This window comes from Polypterus senegalus, chromosome 7 (genome assembly GCF_016835505.1).
Source record: "Polypterus senegalus isolate Bchr_013 chromosome 7, ASM1683550v1, whole genome shotgun sequence".
NCBI lineage: Eukaryota > Metazoa > Chordata > Cladistia > Polypteriformes > Polypteridae > Polypterus > Polypterus senegalus.
Genome location: NC_053160.1, coordinates 162848806 through 162866305, shown reverse-complemented (window position 1 = coordinate 162866305; position 17500 = coordinate 162848806). Strand labels below are relative to the sequence as shown.

Sequence of the window (17500 nt, the reverse complement as noted above, 5' to 3'; positions counted from 1 at the left end):
TCCAAATCCTCAAACCTGCTTGGAGCAGGTTTGTTCTATGTAAACAAGGATTAGCTCACACACTTAATCAGTGTCAGTGCATGGAATTCATTCAGTCATAGCTTTGCCGTTCATGAATGAGCGACCAATTTATATCGGTGCACAAGTTATAAGAAGATAATTTCATATAGAGAGAGTTTTGCACGATTGGCAAGATCCTTTATTACTCCCGGAGGAAATTCTTTTCAAAAGATGCCCTTGGGGGTTGGGGGGTAGGATATTGTACCCCAAAGATTTATTAGCACCTTATATTCGAAGTCAAACTAGGCGAAGTCGGGCTCTCACAACCACACAGACAGTATGCATTACTTTCAGGTTTTTTGCAAGCGGCACTTTTTTTATATACTGTAGGCGATGTGGAAAATCTATCTAAAAGTGCAGTTTGCCAGGCAATTCATAAAGTCTGTTTGGCTCTGAAATATTTCCTTCGGGTTTTCATAGTGTTTCCTGGACCCCTGCGTGTGCAGACAATAAAAGATGCGTTTCATGCCATTACAGGTAGGTAATACACAGGCAAAAACACCCACAGTTCCATAAAGAATCTCACAATCATCCTAACGTTCTCATTACCCAGGATTTCCAAATGTGATTGGGGCACATTGGACTGAGCAGAGTGGAGTTTGATCAAACATTATTTGGAAAATGTACCTCTCCTCCTGATAAATAATCAGACACAGTGTCTTCATCAAATATTTTACTTTCATCAATATCTCGTTGGTCAGACACAGGTTCTAGGGATATGACATTCCCTGCAAATAACCCAACAAAAAAGAGGGCTATATGGAACAAACCTATGGCACACATTTAGGACAAATATATGCAATGACCATCCTTTACCTGAAATGAAGTGACCACTGCATCCTGCCACTGGTTCTGAGGATCAGCTTTCCCCTGGAATGCCCTCAGAAACCGGGCGATGGACATTTTGCTGAAGAGCCAACTCTTCTGCAGGGGTTAGGTCTGGACCGTGTGGACCTCCACCTGTTTTTTGCTTGTCTGCCTTCTTATTAGCTTTAAAATAGTTTTTTATATTATATATTATTCATTATGTCAACAATTCTTTAAATAGTTATATACCAATACTAGCAAAATACCCGCGCTTTGCAGCGGCGAAGTACTGCATTAAAATTTTTATTAAGAAGAAAATTAAACCTTTTTAAACTGAGGGGAAAATATGCCAATAATTATTTGTTAAGGATCTCTTTGTATACCATGTTGTCAGTTCGGCCCTCCGGCTGTAACATGACCAAGCTGTGCGCTGAGCTTACTCTTGGGCATGTAACTTACAGTTGGCCATGTGAACAGTAATCTTGTCTCAAATCTCACAGGTTGGATTGCTGCTGTCATAATCAGTTTGAGTTTCATGGTTTGTTTCAATTATGACAGTATTTGCAGGATTTGTTGTGTTGAAGTGACATTTGGCATCTGTCATTCATTGTAAGTATACAACCGGTTTCATCGATAAAATCACATCCAGCTTTTGAGAGTTTAAACATTCATAAACATCAAAGTGTCCACTACTGAAATTGTCACCTGTGAATCTAAGATGTTTAAGAGGCATTGGCAGTTGTCGAAAGGTGTAAAATATTTGGCCATTTCGGTACACTTGAAAGCGACAACCGAAAAATTCAGCGACAGCCATCAACTCACATGCAGAACCATAGGTGAAGGGCTTAAGCATTTCACTCTTATAGTGCTCCTGTGTAGTATAATTATCTCCTGTACTGTCATCAGTCCACACCTTGAACCTGTCCCAGTCATTCAATACATAAAGACACAATGTTCCTCCGGATATCAAGAGTGAGCCTGATATGGCCGTGCAATATGTAACTCAGAGAATGGAAAAGGTAGGTGCTATCTCCGGGCATGGAAACCACTCGGTAAGTGACAGTTCTTTGATCGATAGTGATCATCTCGATAGACATGGTAATGGGGGTTGGAATGATAAAGGAAATGGGTACCTGAGCAATGTAAAGTAAGTGTAAAATACCTATACAATAACTATAATTATAATAAACAAACAATAATACAGCAGGGAAGCCGTGGATTAAACAAAAAGGGTGTAGTTATCAGTAGGGAGACGTGAATCCCGTGGTGAAGCAAGGAAGGGAATGTAGAGACCGGAGCGATGGACGGTCTTATATAGGCAGGCAGCCAACAACGTGGGAGGCGTTGGGATGTGCGACACAACGCCACCTCACACGGTGACCGAGGTGCAGGCTATGGACATATAAATGTACGTAAGTAGGATTCAGTTAGCGTTGGGAACCCGTGTACCAAATTTCTTGAAGATGGACCCATAAGTAACAAAGACTGTTGAAAAGTTCAATATGGTGGCTGACAGTGGCGTCATACCACCGAAATAAGTACGTACATTGGTTTCGGTTAGCTCAGGGAAGCCACCTACCAAATTTCGTGAAGATGGGGCCGGAAATAAGAAAGTTCAAAATGGTGGACGTTGTTGACCATTATGACCGTTACGCGTAGAATTTTGAAATGAAACCTGCGTAACTGTTGTAAGTAAGCTGTAAGGAATGAGCCTGCCAAATTTCAGCCTTCTACCTATACGGGAAGTTGGAGAATTAGTGATGTTGGAAAGTTCAATATGGCGGCCGACAGTGGTGTCATATCACTGAAATAAGTACGGACATCAATTTCCGTTAAAAGTTCAATTTGGCGGCCGACAGTAGCATCATACCACCGAAATAAGTACCAAATATCAGCCTTCTACCTACACGGGAAGTTGGAGAATTAGTGACGTTGGAAAGTTCAATATGGCGGCTGACAGTGGCATCATACCACCGAAATAAGTATGTATATTGGTTTCGGTTAGCGCAGGGAAGCCGCCTACCAAATTTCGTGAAGATGGGGCCATGAATAAGAAAGTTCAATATGGCGAACGTTGTTGACCGTTATGACCGTTACGCGTAGAATTTCGAAATGAAACCTGCTTAACTTTTGTAAGTAAGCTGTAAGGAATGGGCCTGCCAAATTTCAGCCTTCTACCTACACGGGAAGTTGGAGAATTAGTGACGTTTGGAAAGTTCAATATGGCGCCCGACAGTGGCGTCATACCATCGAAATAAGTAAGTACATCGGTTTCGGTTAGCACAGGGAAGCCGCCTACCAAATTTCGTGAAGATGGGGCCATAAATAAGAAAGTTCAACATGGCGGACGTTGTCGAACATTATCAGCCGTTATGACCGTTACGTGTAGAATTTCGAAATGAAACCTGCTTAACTTTTGTAAGTAAGCTGTAAGGAATAAGGCTGCCAAATTTCAGCTTTCTACCTACACGGGAAGTTGGAGAATTAGTGATGAGTGAGTGAGTGAGGGCTTTGCCTTTTATTATTATAGATTTACCAGTTTGAAGTATATTCTTGTACTTCACTTTAACCTGTTCCCATGTTCTCCTTGTGCTAAAATTTGATCTGGAATTATGACATATTAAATAATAATCTGACACATAGGAAATTAAATGCTGCTTTCAGTAAGTACAATACACACTACTTAGTGTTTAATTTGTCGGCCACTTTTTGCCAGCCATCTTTTCTGGTTTGGGCTGCTTTTGCAGTTTTACCCCTTGTGCATATTAAATCTTGAAATTCTTCATATCCATTGAGTAAAAGGTCCTGCTCCGCTTGTGTGAAAAAATGTGCCCGTTCTTTCGTCATTTTGTTGCAGCCTATCAAAGACCTGGTGATCATGTTTTCTAGACTCAATATATATGGGCTTTTCAATCAGAGCGCAATCATTTCGGATGATTAGATCCGGCTAGACTAATCTACTACACGGCCGTGTTTGAAAAACCGACTTATCCCGGATGAGTTTCACCGGCATTAACTCATCCAAGATGAGGCATCTGATCTCGGATGATTTAACTGACGTATGGAAAATATCCCCCTTGTCTGCGAAGTACTTTGGAGGAAGCACCATGGTAGGTGACTGGTTTTGGTACATCCAGTCACTGAGGGAACAATGAAGTCAAGTAATATCAGGAAACTTTGTGATCTGAAATTAAAAAAAAAAAAAAAAATTGATCCATGCAGCATTACAATGACCTCACGCAACAGCAAATCAGGGTTAAACAAATGAAAATGTGTTTCGGAATATTCAAGTCAGAGTCCCAAGTACAGTCCTACAGAAATATTGTGGAAGGATCTAAAGCATGCCATCTTAGGGCTCATTTATACTTCACGCTCAGAACGCGTACGCGCCCGCATCATGGCTGCCACGCGTTCCCAGCGTTCATTTCACGCGTCCTCTGAGCAGGTCCTCAGAAATTAACGCGACGCGTGCGGGAGTTGCAGTACCAGCATAAAGTCGGGGGGCGCAGTGTGCTAAAAGTCGGAACGTGCCGTCAGAGTCTCTGTTTACTATCTACATGTGACAGCAAGCCTCTATGGAGATCCTTCGGGGATCGATGTGCGCACTTTGCTGTTTTAATAAATGGCTCAAATACAGCGCTATACATTATGTTGCTGATGTGAAGTTGCAAAAAAAAAAAAAGACGGCACAAAAGATGGTATGTGAGACTTTTAAAATGTATCGTGTCATTTATATATGTCTTTTTTACTTTTTAATTTTTGCAACTTAACAACAGCAACATAATGTATAGCGCTATATTTGAGCCACTGAGAAAAATAAAGGACACGGTGAAAAGTGTACTTAGATTAAAGTGGAAATTTCGGCTTTAATCTCAAAATTTCCACTTTAACCTCGTAGTTTACTTTATCATTAAAGCAGACGGTCGCAAACGTCATCCCAGTTTTTAATCGCTACGAGCTTCTTGGACCTGACAGCAGGTAAAGTAAAACAATAAAAATAGATGGCACAAAAGATGGTATGTGAGACTTTTAAAATGTATCGTGTCATTACGATCGGGAATATGCGACGCTTGAATATAAAAGCACCACGAATGCATCTCTATGTCGGCATTTTGCTTCAGCAGCGGAAAGCAGCAATAGATCGCCAAACAGAACAAATTAAATGTATGATATTCCAACTCTCTGCACATTTAGAATCTTTAGATTTGTACTTGATATCACTTTCATGATGAAATGCATTAAAATGTGTATGTTACATTTTACAAATTTAAATAATGAATACTGTTAATAAATACACACATGGGGGAATAATTACACACATGGGGGTGTCACGGTGGCGGAGCAATAGCACTGCTGTCTCGCAGGGAGTTATGTTGCTGGTATTCCACACTGTGCTCCGGTTTCCTTCCAAAGATATGCAGATTTTGGGATTGGTGCCGCTAAAATGACGCTAGTGTATGTGTGTGCTTGTATTCACCTTGCGATGAGCTGAGGCCTCGTCAATGGACTGTTTCTCACTCGTGCCCAATGCTTCCTGGAATGGACACATACATCCCTGGATTTATGGATTTAATCAGTAAACATCCTTTTCAGAGATATTGCGGTAAGGTGTTATCGGAATTTAATAGGTGTTCTAGGCAATTCACAACACAGAGAAGCCGAACATGTTTTCACCACGATAATATCTCGCACTGCCACCTGGTGGATTCCTCCAGATTTACGTAAAGTACGCGCGCAAGTATAAATACTACAACGCTTGCGTAGCAGGAGCATCCGCTGCAGCATGCGTCGCGTCGCGTAAAGTATAAATGAGCCCTTACTCAAGACATTCCAGAAACCGAAATGAACTGGAGTAGTCCTCTAAAGAGAAATGGAGTAGAAAAACCTTTGTAAATGTACTGTAGCTACAAAAATTGTTTGGTTTCAGTTTTTGCTGCTAAAAGGAAGATTGTATTGTTTAGCATTTTTGACCTTGAATATTTAAGGAATATTATTATTGAAGATGAAATGATTACTTTTGAATCCCATATACCCTGTGTACACAGTTTAAATTAGCATTTTTTCCACCTCCTCGGTTTTGTTTTCATAAAAGATCTGATTGAGTGGATTGTGTAATGACCCAAGTCCATAGCTGGTTGTGCTTGCATTCACTGTTTCTGGGATATCCTACAACTCCTGTAATTGTTGCAGTTAATATTGATATGACAGAATTATATTTTGTGTGCTGTTTGTTTCATTGGACTGTTTTTATCTATTATGACAGATGAAGATCAGATCAGATTTCAGGAGCCACACATTCAGAAATTAAAAAAATACAAACGGTTCATAAACATTCCTATCACTGCATTTAAAGTTTATTGTATAGAATGTATACATTGTAGGCGAGTCAAAAGAATAACACTATTTTATCATTTAGTCAATAGTAGATTTTTTGACTTCTCTGTATGATATTGCTTGACTGAATGACCTGCTATAACAGTTTAGAACTGGCATGTAAATCTCTCCTTCACATTTGTTTTGTTGAATGTTCCCAGTGAAGCAGATATTGATAATTAGAATTAAACTGTGACTTGTGCTGTGAGATGCATGAAACCATTACCTTAGTAAGCCTCGTTATTCTTTCTTCAACTGGGAGGGGTGACTATTATTTGTTAATACCTTTTTTATGTATATTTTACTGTGTTTGTAAATGTTTTATTATTTATACTTTAATGATTTTTTTATTTTATTATACTTTTTACAGGTACTCTTCCTGTGCCAACAATTGCTGCAATAGATGGTGTTGCCTTAGGAGGAGGCCTAGAAATGGCATTGGCTTGTGATATAAGAATAGCTGGTAAGGGTGGAAGATTTTTTTTGTTTTTTTGTGCAATTAGACTTAAATAACTGTTGTAAACACCAGCATTATTCAGCTCTGACCTCACAGTTGCACATACTCAAAAAAAAAACCAAAAAAAAAACCTGCTGAATATTTTGCTGCAACAAACTTTTATAGTAAGCTTGTGATGCATTGTTGTAAATTAGTTATTTTCCTAGAAACTATACAAGTAACCTATTACATCTTTAATCGTTTCATTAAGCACGCCTATACAAGAATGGCTAGAATGGTACCAAGGTCTGAGTCATAAAGTAAATGTCCAATAAATACCTTATTATATCACTCTCATTTGCCTGAAATAAAACCTATAATAAATCATCATTATACAGTGCAGTATATACACAAATCAATAAAATCTGCCAGACACCTTAATTTAAAAGGGGAAAGCCAGATCTTTATCCTTATATGCCTATTCCATGCAAAATATAGTGATAATAATAAATACTATTTGCTAAAATCAAAAATGGTCAGTGTAGACTTTGAAGCAACAGGGCACACAAGGAGGTCGGTGAAGCTTAAAATGTAAAGAATAGCAATTACTCAAGATCTAAGATTTAAATGACTACTGTAACTATTTAATTATGTTTAATCCCAAAATAAAACATACTACTTGACTAAGAGAAAACTGCAAGCTAATAAAGAATTGGAACAAGGAAAAAAAAAAAAAAAATGTTTTTGTGCATTTTTGAATAAAAGCATGTCAATGGAATTTTTTTAATAGATATTTTACCATCCCAATGCCACACAGTCCTTGGCACGCAACAAAATCCTTGATTTGGGTGGGATGGTGATTAGACAGAAATGCCATTAGCGACAGAGTGGAATCGAATCATTTCTCCAATTATAACCATTTTCCTACATATTTTAATCAAGTTTTACGTAATGTGTCATTTTCTTTCCATTTTTAAGCTGGTTTAGAAATTTCATTTTACCATATCTATGCATTTTAATTGAATTAAATTAATTCCTTTGTGGGTGCCACATAATTTTATTTTTGATTGCATATGACCAACAAAATTTTAGTACAAGAAAAAAATGAACTTTTTACTTTATAGTGATTTTTTTTTTTTTTAATAAAATTGTGTCGCTTAAAACTTTTTTTTTTACATGTTACAGAAACTTTGACTTGGGTGGGAAATTGATTTGACAGAAATGACAGTAATGAGAGAGTAAAAACGAACTTACAATCTTAACGTGACACGTAACATTCATTAACGTTTATTTCTTGTTTCAGAAAATCGTAACCATGTTTGAAACCTTACACATGTGAAGTACTGGAAATGTGCATTTGTCTGTTGGTGAATCGAACCTTCAATCTTTCTTAGAAAATCCCAACACTTTATCCCCTGAGCGAATATCGTCAAATCATTGAAAAGAGTATTTCGGTAAATGTGCATATAAATGATGAAAAAGGATTACATTTTAAAAAAAAAAAAAAAAATTAGCTTGTTTACAATGATTTTGACACACTAACCACTTGACCAATGCTGCTTAACTGTCATATTGAAGTAATTTGACAAAAGTTCAATATCAATTAATCAGTCATTTTTTTTTTATTATTATTAATTTGCCTACATTGGTCTTGAATGTTCGGCTGTTTGATCGAGTGTCCAACTCGCCAACCACTTGACCAGCACCACTAATTTTTCATATATAGGTGTGTTGGCTCAAAGCACTATACGTATATACTGTATGTTTAATCACTAAAAGTATAATACGTATAAGGAAATGAGAAATTTAAATTTCACGTTATTAACAAAGAGATCCCAGGTCAAACTGATGAAATATTGCATTTTCACCAGAGATCAGCATACATGCAAAGTTTGAAGGAAATCGGTTCAGTAAAAGTAGGTAAAAAAAAATTGATTACAAAATATGACCCAGACAAACAGGGAGGGCACGTTGAATAAAATCATGCAATAATAATAATAGCAATCTTAATTCCCTCCAGTATTTTTAAAGCTTAGAGCAAAGTCAACCCAATTAGTAAATAAATAATGTACTGAAAGGATCACTTTTGTCCAGAAAGAAAAGTAACATATTTGAAGTGGTGCTGCGCTCAGGCACTGTAGTTAAACTGTCCTTTTCTTAAGAAAAAGTGTACGTAGACTGTTTCAGGAATTATTGCTTCAGGGAAGAACTTCAAGAAACAATGTCACATGCAATTTATCTATGCTAATAAAAGGCAAAGCCCTCACTGACTGACTGACTCATCACTAATTCTCCAACTTCCCGTGTAGGTAGAAGGCTGAAATTTGGCAGGCTTATTCCTTACAGCTTACTTACAAAAGTTAAGCAGGTTTCATTTCGGAATTCTACGCGTAACAGTCATAACGGTCGACAACGTTTGCCATGTTGAACTTTCTTATTTATGGCCCCATCTTCATGAAATTTGGTAGGCAGCTTCCCTGCTAACCGAAACCGATGTACGTACTTACTTCGGTGGTATGACGCCACTGTCGGCTGCCATATTGAACTTTCCAACGGTCTTTGTTACTTATGGGCCCATCTTCAAGAAATTTGGTACGCGGGTTCCAACGCTGACTGAATCCTACTTATGTGTATATATACGTCCATAGCCTGTAGCTCGGTCACCGTGTGAGGTGGCGTTGGGTCCCCCATCCCAACACCTCCCATGTTGTTGGCTGCCTGCCTATATAAGGCCGTCTGTCGCTCCGGTCTCTACATTCCCTTCCTTGCTTCGCCATGGGATTCACGTCTCCCTGCTGATAACTACAGCCTTTTTATTTCATCCACGGCTTCTCCGCTGTTTTATTGTTTGTTTATTACGATTATAGTTATTGTGTAGGTATTTTAGACTTACTTTACATTGTTCAGGTACCCATTTCCTTTATCGTTCCAACCGTACCCCCATTAACGTGCCTATCAAGGTGATCGCCATCGATCAAAGAACGGGCACTTACTTACTGCCCGGAGATGGCACCTGCCTTTTCCATTCTCTTTGTTACATATTGCACGGCCATATCAGGCTCACTCTTGATATCCGGAGGAACATTGTGTCTTTATGTATTGAATGACTGGGACAGGTTCAAGGTGTGGACTGATGACAGTACAGGAGATAATTATACTACACAGGAGCACTATAAGAGTGAAATGCTTAAGCCCTTCACCTATGGTTCTGCATGTGAGTTGATGGCTGCCGCTGAATTGTTCGCTTGTCGCTTTCAAGTGTACTGAAATGGCCAAATATTTTACACCTTTCGACACCCACCAATGCCTCTTAAACATCTTAGATTCACAGGTGACAATTTCAGTAGTGGACACTTTGATGTTTATGAATGTTTAAACTCTCAAAAGCTGGATGCGAAGTTATCAATGAAACTGGTCGTATGCTTACAACGCTTGACAGATGCCGAATGTCACTTCAACACAAGTCCTGCAAATACTGTCGTAATTGAAACAAACCATGAAACTCAAACCGATTATGACAGCAGCAATCCAAGCTGTGAGATTTGAGACAAGATTACCTTTCACATGGCCAACTGTATGTTGCATGCTCAAGAGTAAGCTCAGTGCACAGCTTGGTCATATTACAACCGGAGGGCCGAACTGACAATGTGGTATACAAAGAGATCCTTAACAAATAATTATTGGTATATTTTCCCTCATTTTAAAAAGGTTTAATTTTCTTCTTAATAAAAATTTTAAGGCAGTACTTCGCTGCTGTGAAGCGCGTTTATTTTGCTAGTTCAGAATAAATAAATTGTTGGTCAGAACATTTATGAAAGATAAACAGTCTGTCAGTCATTTTCAAACCCGCTATATCCTAACACAGGGTTACGAGGCTCCGCTGGAGCCAGTCCCAGTAAGCACAGGGTGCAAGGCAGGAAGAAATCCTGGGCAGGGTGCCAGCCCACCGCAGTTTGAAAGATAAACAAGGAGTATTTTCTTTCATATAAATTGAGTTCCCAAGAAAGACATATTCAAAGGAGAGGTTCATGCTTTTAAAGCCAGATGGGCAATAAGAAAATATAAAATATGGTCCAAATTTTACTTGTTACATATATTCTTTTATTTTACTTGAAGAGCCAGTTTGTACTTTTCCAGATGTGTCCAGAGCCAAAAGGTTTGCATTGATGTCTTTACTCCCAAAGGTTTTCTCCTGAGAATTCCACAACATACCATTTATTTTTAGGCAGTGTGGAAACTGTTAATTGAACATTGTTTTTTCCCCTTGTTCACACAGTTTCAGAAGAGATAAAATCTGACATCCCCAAGTGGAGATTATGAACTTATTTAAAATTTGTTGTATTTAAAATTGCTCATGACAAATTCCAATTTCTTGGTGTACAATTTCCTGACAGACAAATAAAGTAATCTTCCATGTAGTGGACTGGTGAATGCAGTGATAAAAATTGTAGAAAATTGTATAGACATATAAGGACCAGAACTTTACCTTCACAAATTTTAACCTGTGTGAATAGCATCTTCTTACAACTACTGTATTTGTGTGTTGTATGCTGTTTCTGCTTTTATTATCTGCAGCAATACTGTCCAAAAAAAAAAAACATAGTCATCTGGTTGTATAAGAGTATTCAGTATTCACTGGTGGGTTTGAGTTTCCAATAGCATAAAAGTACAGCAGACTTATTTTTTGATGGTTTAATAAATAATGATCATAAACTAGATTCATACTGTAAATGTACAGTATTTTTTGATAGTTAACAATCTCTATTCATGTGTCTGGTAGGTTTCAAATCGACTGAAATGCTTAAGAACAAAACTGCTATTTCTGTATATTTCATTTTATCTTATTTTTGGAAGAAAGCAAAAATGGCACATGCTGGATTCATTTTGTGTTTGGGTCTTTTCAATAACAGAAAATAAAGTAAATTTAAGTTTAGTTTAAGTTTATTTAATAAGTTTAGTACATCTCACTTAAGGTCCCAACTAGCCTGCCAAATTGCTTTTAGTAGGTTTTGTGGAATATGGCCAGGACACAGACAGGTAGACATCGTTTAAGCACCACACACATTTATTTGCGACTATTATTTGCAAGTGAAACACAGCATACAACCCACTTTCACCCCCAAAGTCCAGGCCTCACACAATACTTTTCCTTCAGGTCCGCTTCCTCCACTCTCCTCCCAAGCTCCGTCTTTCTTCCTCCCGACTCCAGCCATCGAATGGAGGGAGGCAGCCCCTTTTATATCCACCCGGCGGTGACCACGGGCCCCTATAGGGTTGAGCGTTCATGCTCCTTTCTCCGTGGCCTCCAACGCCACCAGGGCAGTTGCCCCCTTGCGGTCTTGAGGAGGCATAATCACTCCTCCGGTCCTTCTGGGCGTCCTGGCTGGGTACCATTCCCACCCGCTCGCCATAGTTTTTATATTTATACTCTAAACATTAAATTGTTGCGAGTCTTTAACTTTAATAAAGATACTGAAGTATAATTACAAGCATTTCATAAGTTTTAAAGGCTTTTATTGACAATTACATTAAGTTTATGCAGACTCAATATTTGCTTTTTCAAGACTTTGGCAATTAGCCCTGGCATGTTGTCATTCAGCTTCTGGGTCAAACCCCGACTAATGACAGCCCTTTCCTTGCATAATGAATACTTGGAGTTCATCTGCCCACCTCTTGACGATTGACCACAAGTTCTCAATGGGATTAAGTTCTTTGAAGTTTCTTGGCCATGGACCCAGAATTTCAATGTTTTTTTCCTCAAGCCACTTAGTTATTACTTGTGCCTTCTGGCACAGTGCTCTATCATGCTTTCATGGCCTTGTTCGTCACCATACTGTTCTTGGATGGTTGGGAGTAGTTGCTAGAATCGATTGCCTAATGTTATTTGAAATTCTTCCTTTCGATTGGGGTCTAGTAGGCACTTCCAATCGAGGCGGAGGCTAGTTGATGGTTGAGCTTTCCAATTGGTGTGATGCAGGCGAAGTTGGATGTTGGATGTTGGAGCAGGCGAAGTTGGATGTTGGAGCAGGCGAAGTTGGATGTTGGAGCAGGCGAAATGATGGTCTGACCCACAGTTGGGTCCCCACCTCACTCGTACATCCCGGAACGACAATCAGAATCTTTAGTTGATCAGTATGTAGACTAGTTCCGGCAAGTCTTTGCCAGCAGTATTTCACCATGTGAATTGATGTTTGAGGGGTACTGGAATTGTCTTTTTCCAACAATGAGGATGTTGGATGTTGATGAAAGAAAGTTTGCACAGCCCGTTTTTGTTGATTTCCCTATATCCAGAGCGGCTCATCATGCTTTCTCACCCAGTTAGATCCATGCCTATATGGGCATTGAAATCACCACCAAGTATGATAATTTCAGTCTGTGTAATAGTGTCCAGCATTTGTTGCAGCTGATCGTAGAATTCATCTTTGACCGAATCAGGACTGGTTTCCCTCCGCACGTAGATTGAGATGAGATGCGTTTTGATAGTGCTATTTATGGTCAAAACTGTGAGATGTTCGTAGATTGGCTGAAAGGCGATCATGCACTTCATTGTTCAAACGTCATCCATGAAACCAACCGCAGCTTCTTGTTTCTCGCCACCAGAATAGTAATGAGTCATTTTGGTATCTGATTGTGGTGGTTGGAGGGTCATTGTTCCAGAGCTGGTGATTCGTAGTTCCGATATTGGTGCAATGGACATTTTGCACCTTTACAGTTCCTTGGCGATGATTTCTTTTTGACAAGCATGATTGCCTGTTTACACATTCCACACAGTGATGCAAATTTCCAATTTTGGCGAGACTGCTTTGGTTCTTTGGCCAATAGCCAACTTCATACCAACACCCTGGGTCCCTGGTGTTGTTGCATCAGCTGGCCTGGATGTGGTAGCATGACTCATGTTTTAATTTGTTACAATTTCCATTGGTTTCTAAGTTAGTTTCCCCAGTTTTCTGGTTCTGGCAGCTTCGCTAGACTGGCCACCTTACTCCTGTTCAGCCGAGCTTAGGACTGTCCTTGGCGGAGTTAAATGAATAATTAATAATAAATATGTAATTGATTATGTATTTGGAGGTCCAAAATTTAAATCTGCCTGTTGCAAAAATAATACTAAGTTCAAGACTATTGATGGATGCCAGTCATTGCCAGGGCTTATAAACAACCATTTCTAAACAGTATTGTGTAAATGAAGAGGCATTGCCTGAAATTGGTTAGTGCAGTTGCTTTATTTAACCAGGTTCCTGGATTTAAATCTTGCACCTATTTGTTGTCCATTATGGTGTTGACCCCCCCTTCCTGACTGACAGCTAATTCTGTGGTTGAATTCCCCCTCTCTGTAGGTATTCCTTACATATCCTACAAACCATGCATTTTAGGTTACTTGCCAATTCAGAACTATTCTTTAATAGTTGATCCTTTTGATGAACTGGCATCCTACCCAGAACTTTTTTCTGCCTTGCACGTGGTGCTTCCAGGTTAGACTGCAGCTTTCATTGATCTTGAATTAAGCAGATTTGAGAATGTCATGACTGTTATGATTTTTATTACTCTTATTTTATTTTTATTTTATTGTTGAATCAACTCTCGGCAGCGCACAGTAGGGCGGCCGTGTGGCGCATGCGTATGTGTGCCGTTCTCATTCCCTACCACCTTTGCTAATCATTCTTGAGGCAGATTGAAGTGCCAGCTTAAGTGAATATTTAAAGAAAACGTACTAAGTAATTGCAACACAAAAACTAACTTAATCAGTTTTAACACAACAAGATGCCGACGAAAGAAGATAAGCAGCGGTTCCCTAGGGTGGAGAAACGAAGAGCTGCTCAGGAAGCAGCAAGCGCATCAACCTCTGAGCAAACGAATGGTAAACGTACAGAGAAAGCGGATGAAAACTAGGAATGCTCAAGTCAAGTGTATTCACTGCACGTTATCGTGCAGAACGCCGTTACTGGTATTAAATATTTGCAGATGAGTTCAGGTAATGAGAACATATCCCAGCAGCAAAAAACAATTTCTGGACATAGCTTCAGTCTGTTGCAGGGCACACTCATTTTAGCATCATCGATTAATGTAACTTGCCTGTGTGTAGAGAAAAAAAACATGCAAACTCCTAGCAGTTAGTGTCTGGGCTTAAATTTGAATCTAGGAATTTAGATTTGTGTGTTTATGTCATGCTCTTAGCCATTGTTTGCTTTTGTGCATTTAAAAAAATGAAACAACTGGATGCAGTTCATTGCATTTTAATCGTTAATTGATTTTGTTGGAGATCATCACTGTATGTGGCAATTAAGCAGGATTCAAACTTATACTCCAAGAGCATATGCACTATTAGTACTTTACGGCGCTTCCACATGAAGTTTTGGCCACCCGTCTCAAATCCAACAGGAGCAACACTTACAGTGCATAGTGGCACTTATAAAATTGGGATGCTGAGTGGAGAGACCAGAACATTTAAATTCAATGTTATGTATTCAAACTGTAAAAACCTGATATAAGAACAATGAGCAGTGTTAGTGCATCCCTAATTATTAACAGAAATGTAAAAAAAAAATAATATTAGATAGGAAACCAATGCAAATGTGCTAATTGAGAATAAAGCAATCAGTGGTTCTGGTTTGAGCCAACTCTTTAGCAGCATCATGTTTAAACTGTCATAACATGTTGTTACAATATGTGGAAGACTGGAAAATGATAAAACCATGGCAAATGTCAATCAGAGCCATAACATCTTAAGCAGAACTAGAGAGATTTTTTTTTCCATTATAAAATGATTTTCAGATTGCAGCAATACCTTGGGATTTAGATTCATGTTGTGGCAATACTTGTAACAGAAAATGATTTTTCAACATATATGGTTGCATATGAGGGCATCATTAATTTTAAATTGGCCATGCAAACCTAAGAGAAATAACTTTTTTTAAATATGATTTTTCTTTGCATGACCTGTTAAAACAGGATATTTGGTATGCCAGTGTATAAGGAAGTTCATAGGGCTGGTTATCCAGGAATTTCTGGTAAGTCAACACTCGGATCTGAGGGTGTATTATGTGACCTTGTACCACAAGGTCTGACATATTTCCAGGTAGATATAAGCAGGAAAAATAAAACTGAATTGATAGTTTTTCAGTCCTTATTTTCTGAACATGATCTTTTGTCAGTAAATATGTGGAATTCTGAGTGCAGCAAAGTAGCATTTATTGAACTTGGATTTTAAGTTTTCACTTTATAAATGATTTTTTTATATCATTTTCATTAATTATTTTTTCTAGTGTAAAACTTTAAAAATATATTTGAATGTAAATGACTTTTAATCTTAACATTTTATCATTTTAAATCTGGCCATAACATTAATCTTGTCAGTTATGTAGATTATGTAACCTAACTACATCTATAATTAAAAGATAATTATAGTCTTGATATAATAACCTACTTTAAATACATCTTTCTCATTATCCTATAATTATATAGTGGTTTGAAGGCTTTGAAGTAAGTAAACAATTATAGATAAAAATCACTGCTATAAATGAATGATTATTGGTGTGCAAAGAATTGGAATTTTAAAGTATAGCATTTAAAGTAAAGCCACCTTATGTTTTGCAACGTATTCTTTTTGTGGTTTGCATTTTTTGCATTGATTTAGACATTAGAAGTGAAGGCTGTCATAACATTCTTTTGTCACTCCCAGTTATTTATGCAATGTTTGACTGAATGTTCTTGTTCTACTTTCTCAGACACTAATTATTTTAGAAATGTTCTTACAAAATAATTTGACATTTGATTTTTGAGTCACTGAAACCTGTGGTGGGAATCTATCTTGGGCATAAATTAATACCCAAACCTTGGTCTTTATTTTAATATCAAGCTGAGTGATTTCATATTTGTTCTACAAATGTCATTGTGTTTTTCTTAGTTGTATTTATTTGGTTAAAAAAAAATTAGAAAGTGGGACTTCATATAGTTCAATATAGCAGAATGAGTCTTAAACTATGTGTAAAGTATTCAAATTTTAGCATATAATAAATACAGGTAGTTGATGAATAAACTAGCCAATAAGTGATTTTTGAACTGTATATTGATGTACTATAATGTGGCTGGCTATATGTAGTTGGACTTGCACTTTTGGTAATGGGAATGGCTCCTGTACCAGCAACCTTGAACTGGACTAGGTGGATGCGATACCGGGTAGGTTGGATAATAAAAGATTTGCATACTGTTATTACCGAAAGAGGTTAAACTTTACTGTATTTTTCCCTGTTGTTTTTGAGAATAATCATTTTCAAGACCCTTTATACCATGACCTTGAAACAATCCAATTAATAGCTTTTTCTTCTCAGATTCAGACTTGGAGTTAAGCAGTGGGCTAAGAACTTAACATGTCTTGTTCCTGTTGTCTGCACTTTACGCAGTTTTTGTAGGTTTTATGTAGGATTTTAACTTTAACAACGCTGCTACTAAAATATCTCATCATGCAATGGGGTCACAAATAGTATTTGCTTTAGGATTGTGGAAAGATGCAGAGGAAATCAGCAAAGTAAAACAAGATGGGAATAGATAAACAAAGAAAAAAATCTGCTTTTTACAAAATATATGGAAACAATTGTATAACTAAAATAGGTTAAAAGCTATTTAATTCTTAATTCATAATAATGAAATACTGTACGTGTATGTGCATATTAATTAGACTGAAACAGTCCTTGCTCTCCACATTTGAGTAAAGCCAAAATTGAGCCAGAAGCTTAAAGTGCGTAAAGGACATCTGTTCACAGTTTAGCTTAATCTTGCATTTCCTGTTTAAGCAAAGATAAAGACTTTATAGTCATCACATTATATATT

At 37.8% G+C, this 17500-nt stretch overlaps 1 protein-coding gene across 1 annotated transcript in view; it reads left to right on the top strand.

Moving 5' to 3' along the window:
* auh (AU RNA binding protein/enoyl-CoA hydratase) overlaps window positions 1-17500 on the top strand; it is a 207750-nt gene that overhangs the window by 69335 nt on the left and 120915 nt on the right. Inside the window, exon 5 of the mRNA XM_039759472.1 lies at window positions 6611-6703. Within this exon, the coding sequence (XP_039615406.1) occupies window positions 6611-6703 (93 nt within the window). The remainder of the gene's footprint in view (window positions 1-6610; window positions 6704-17500) is intronic.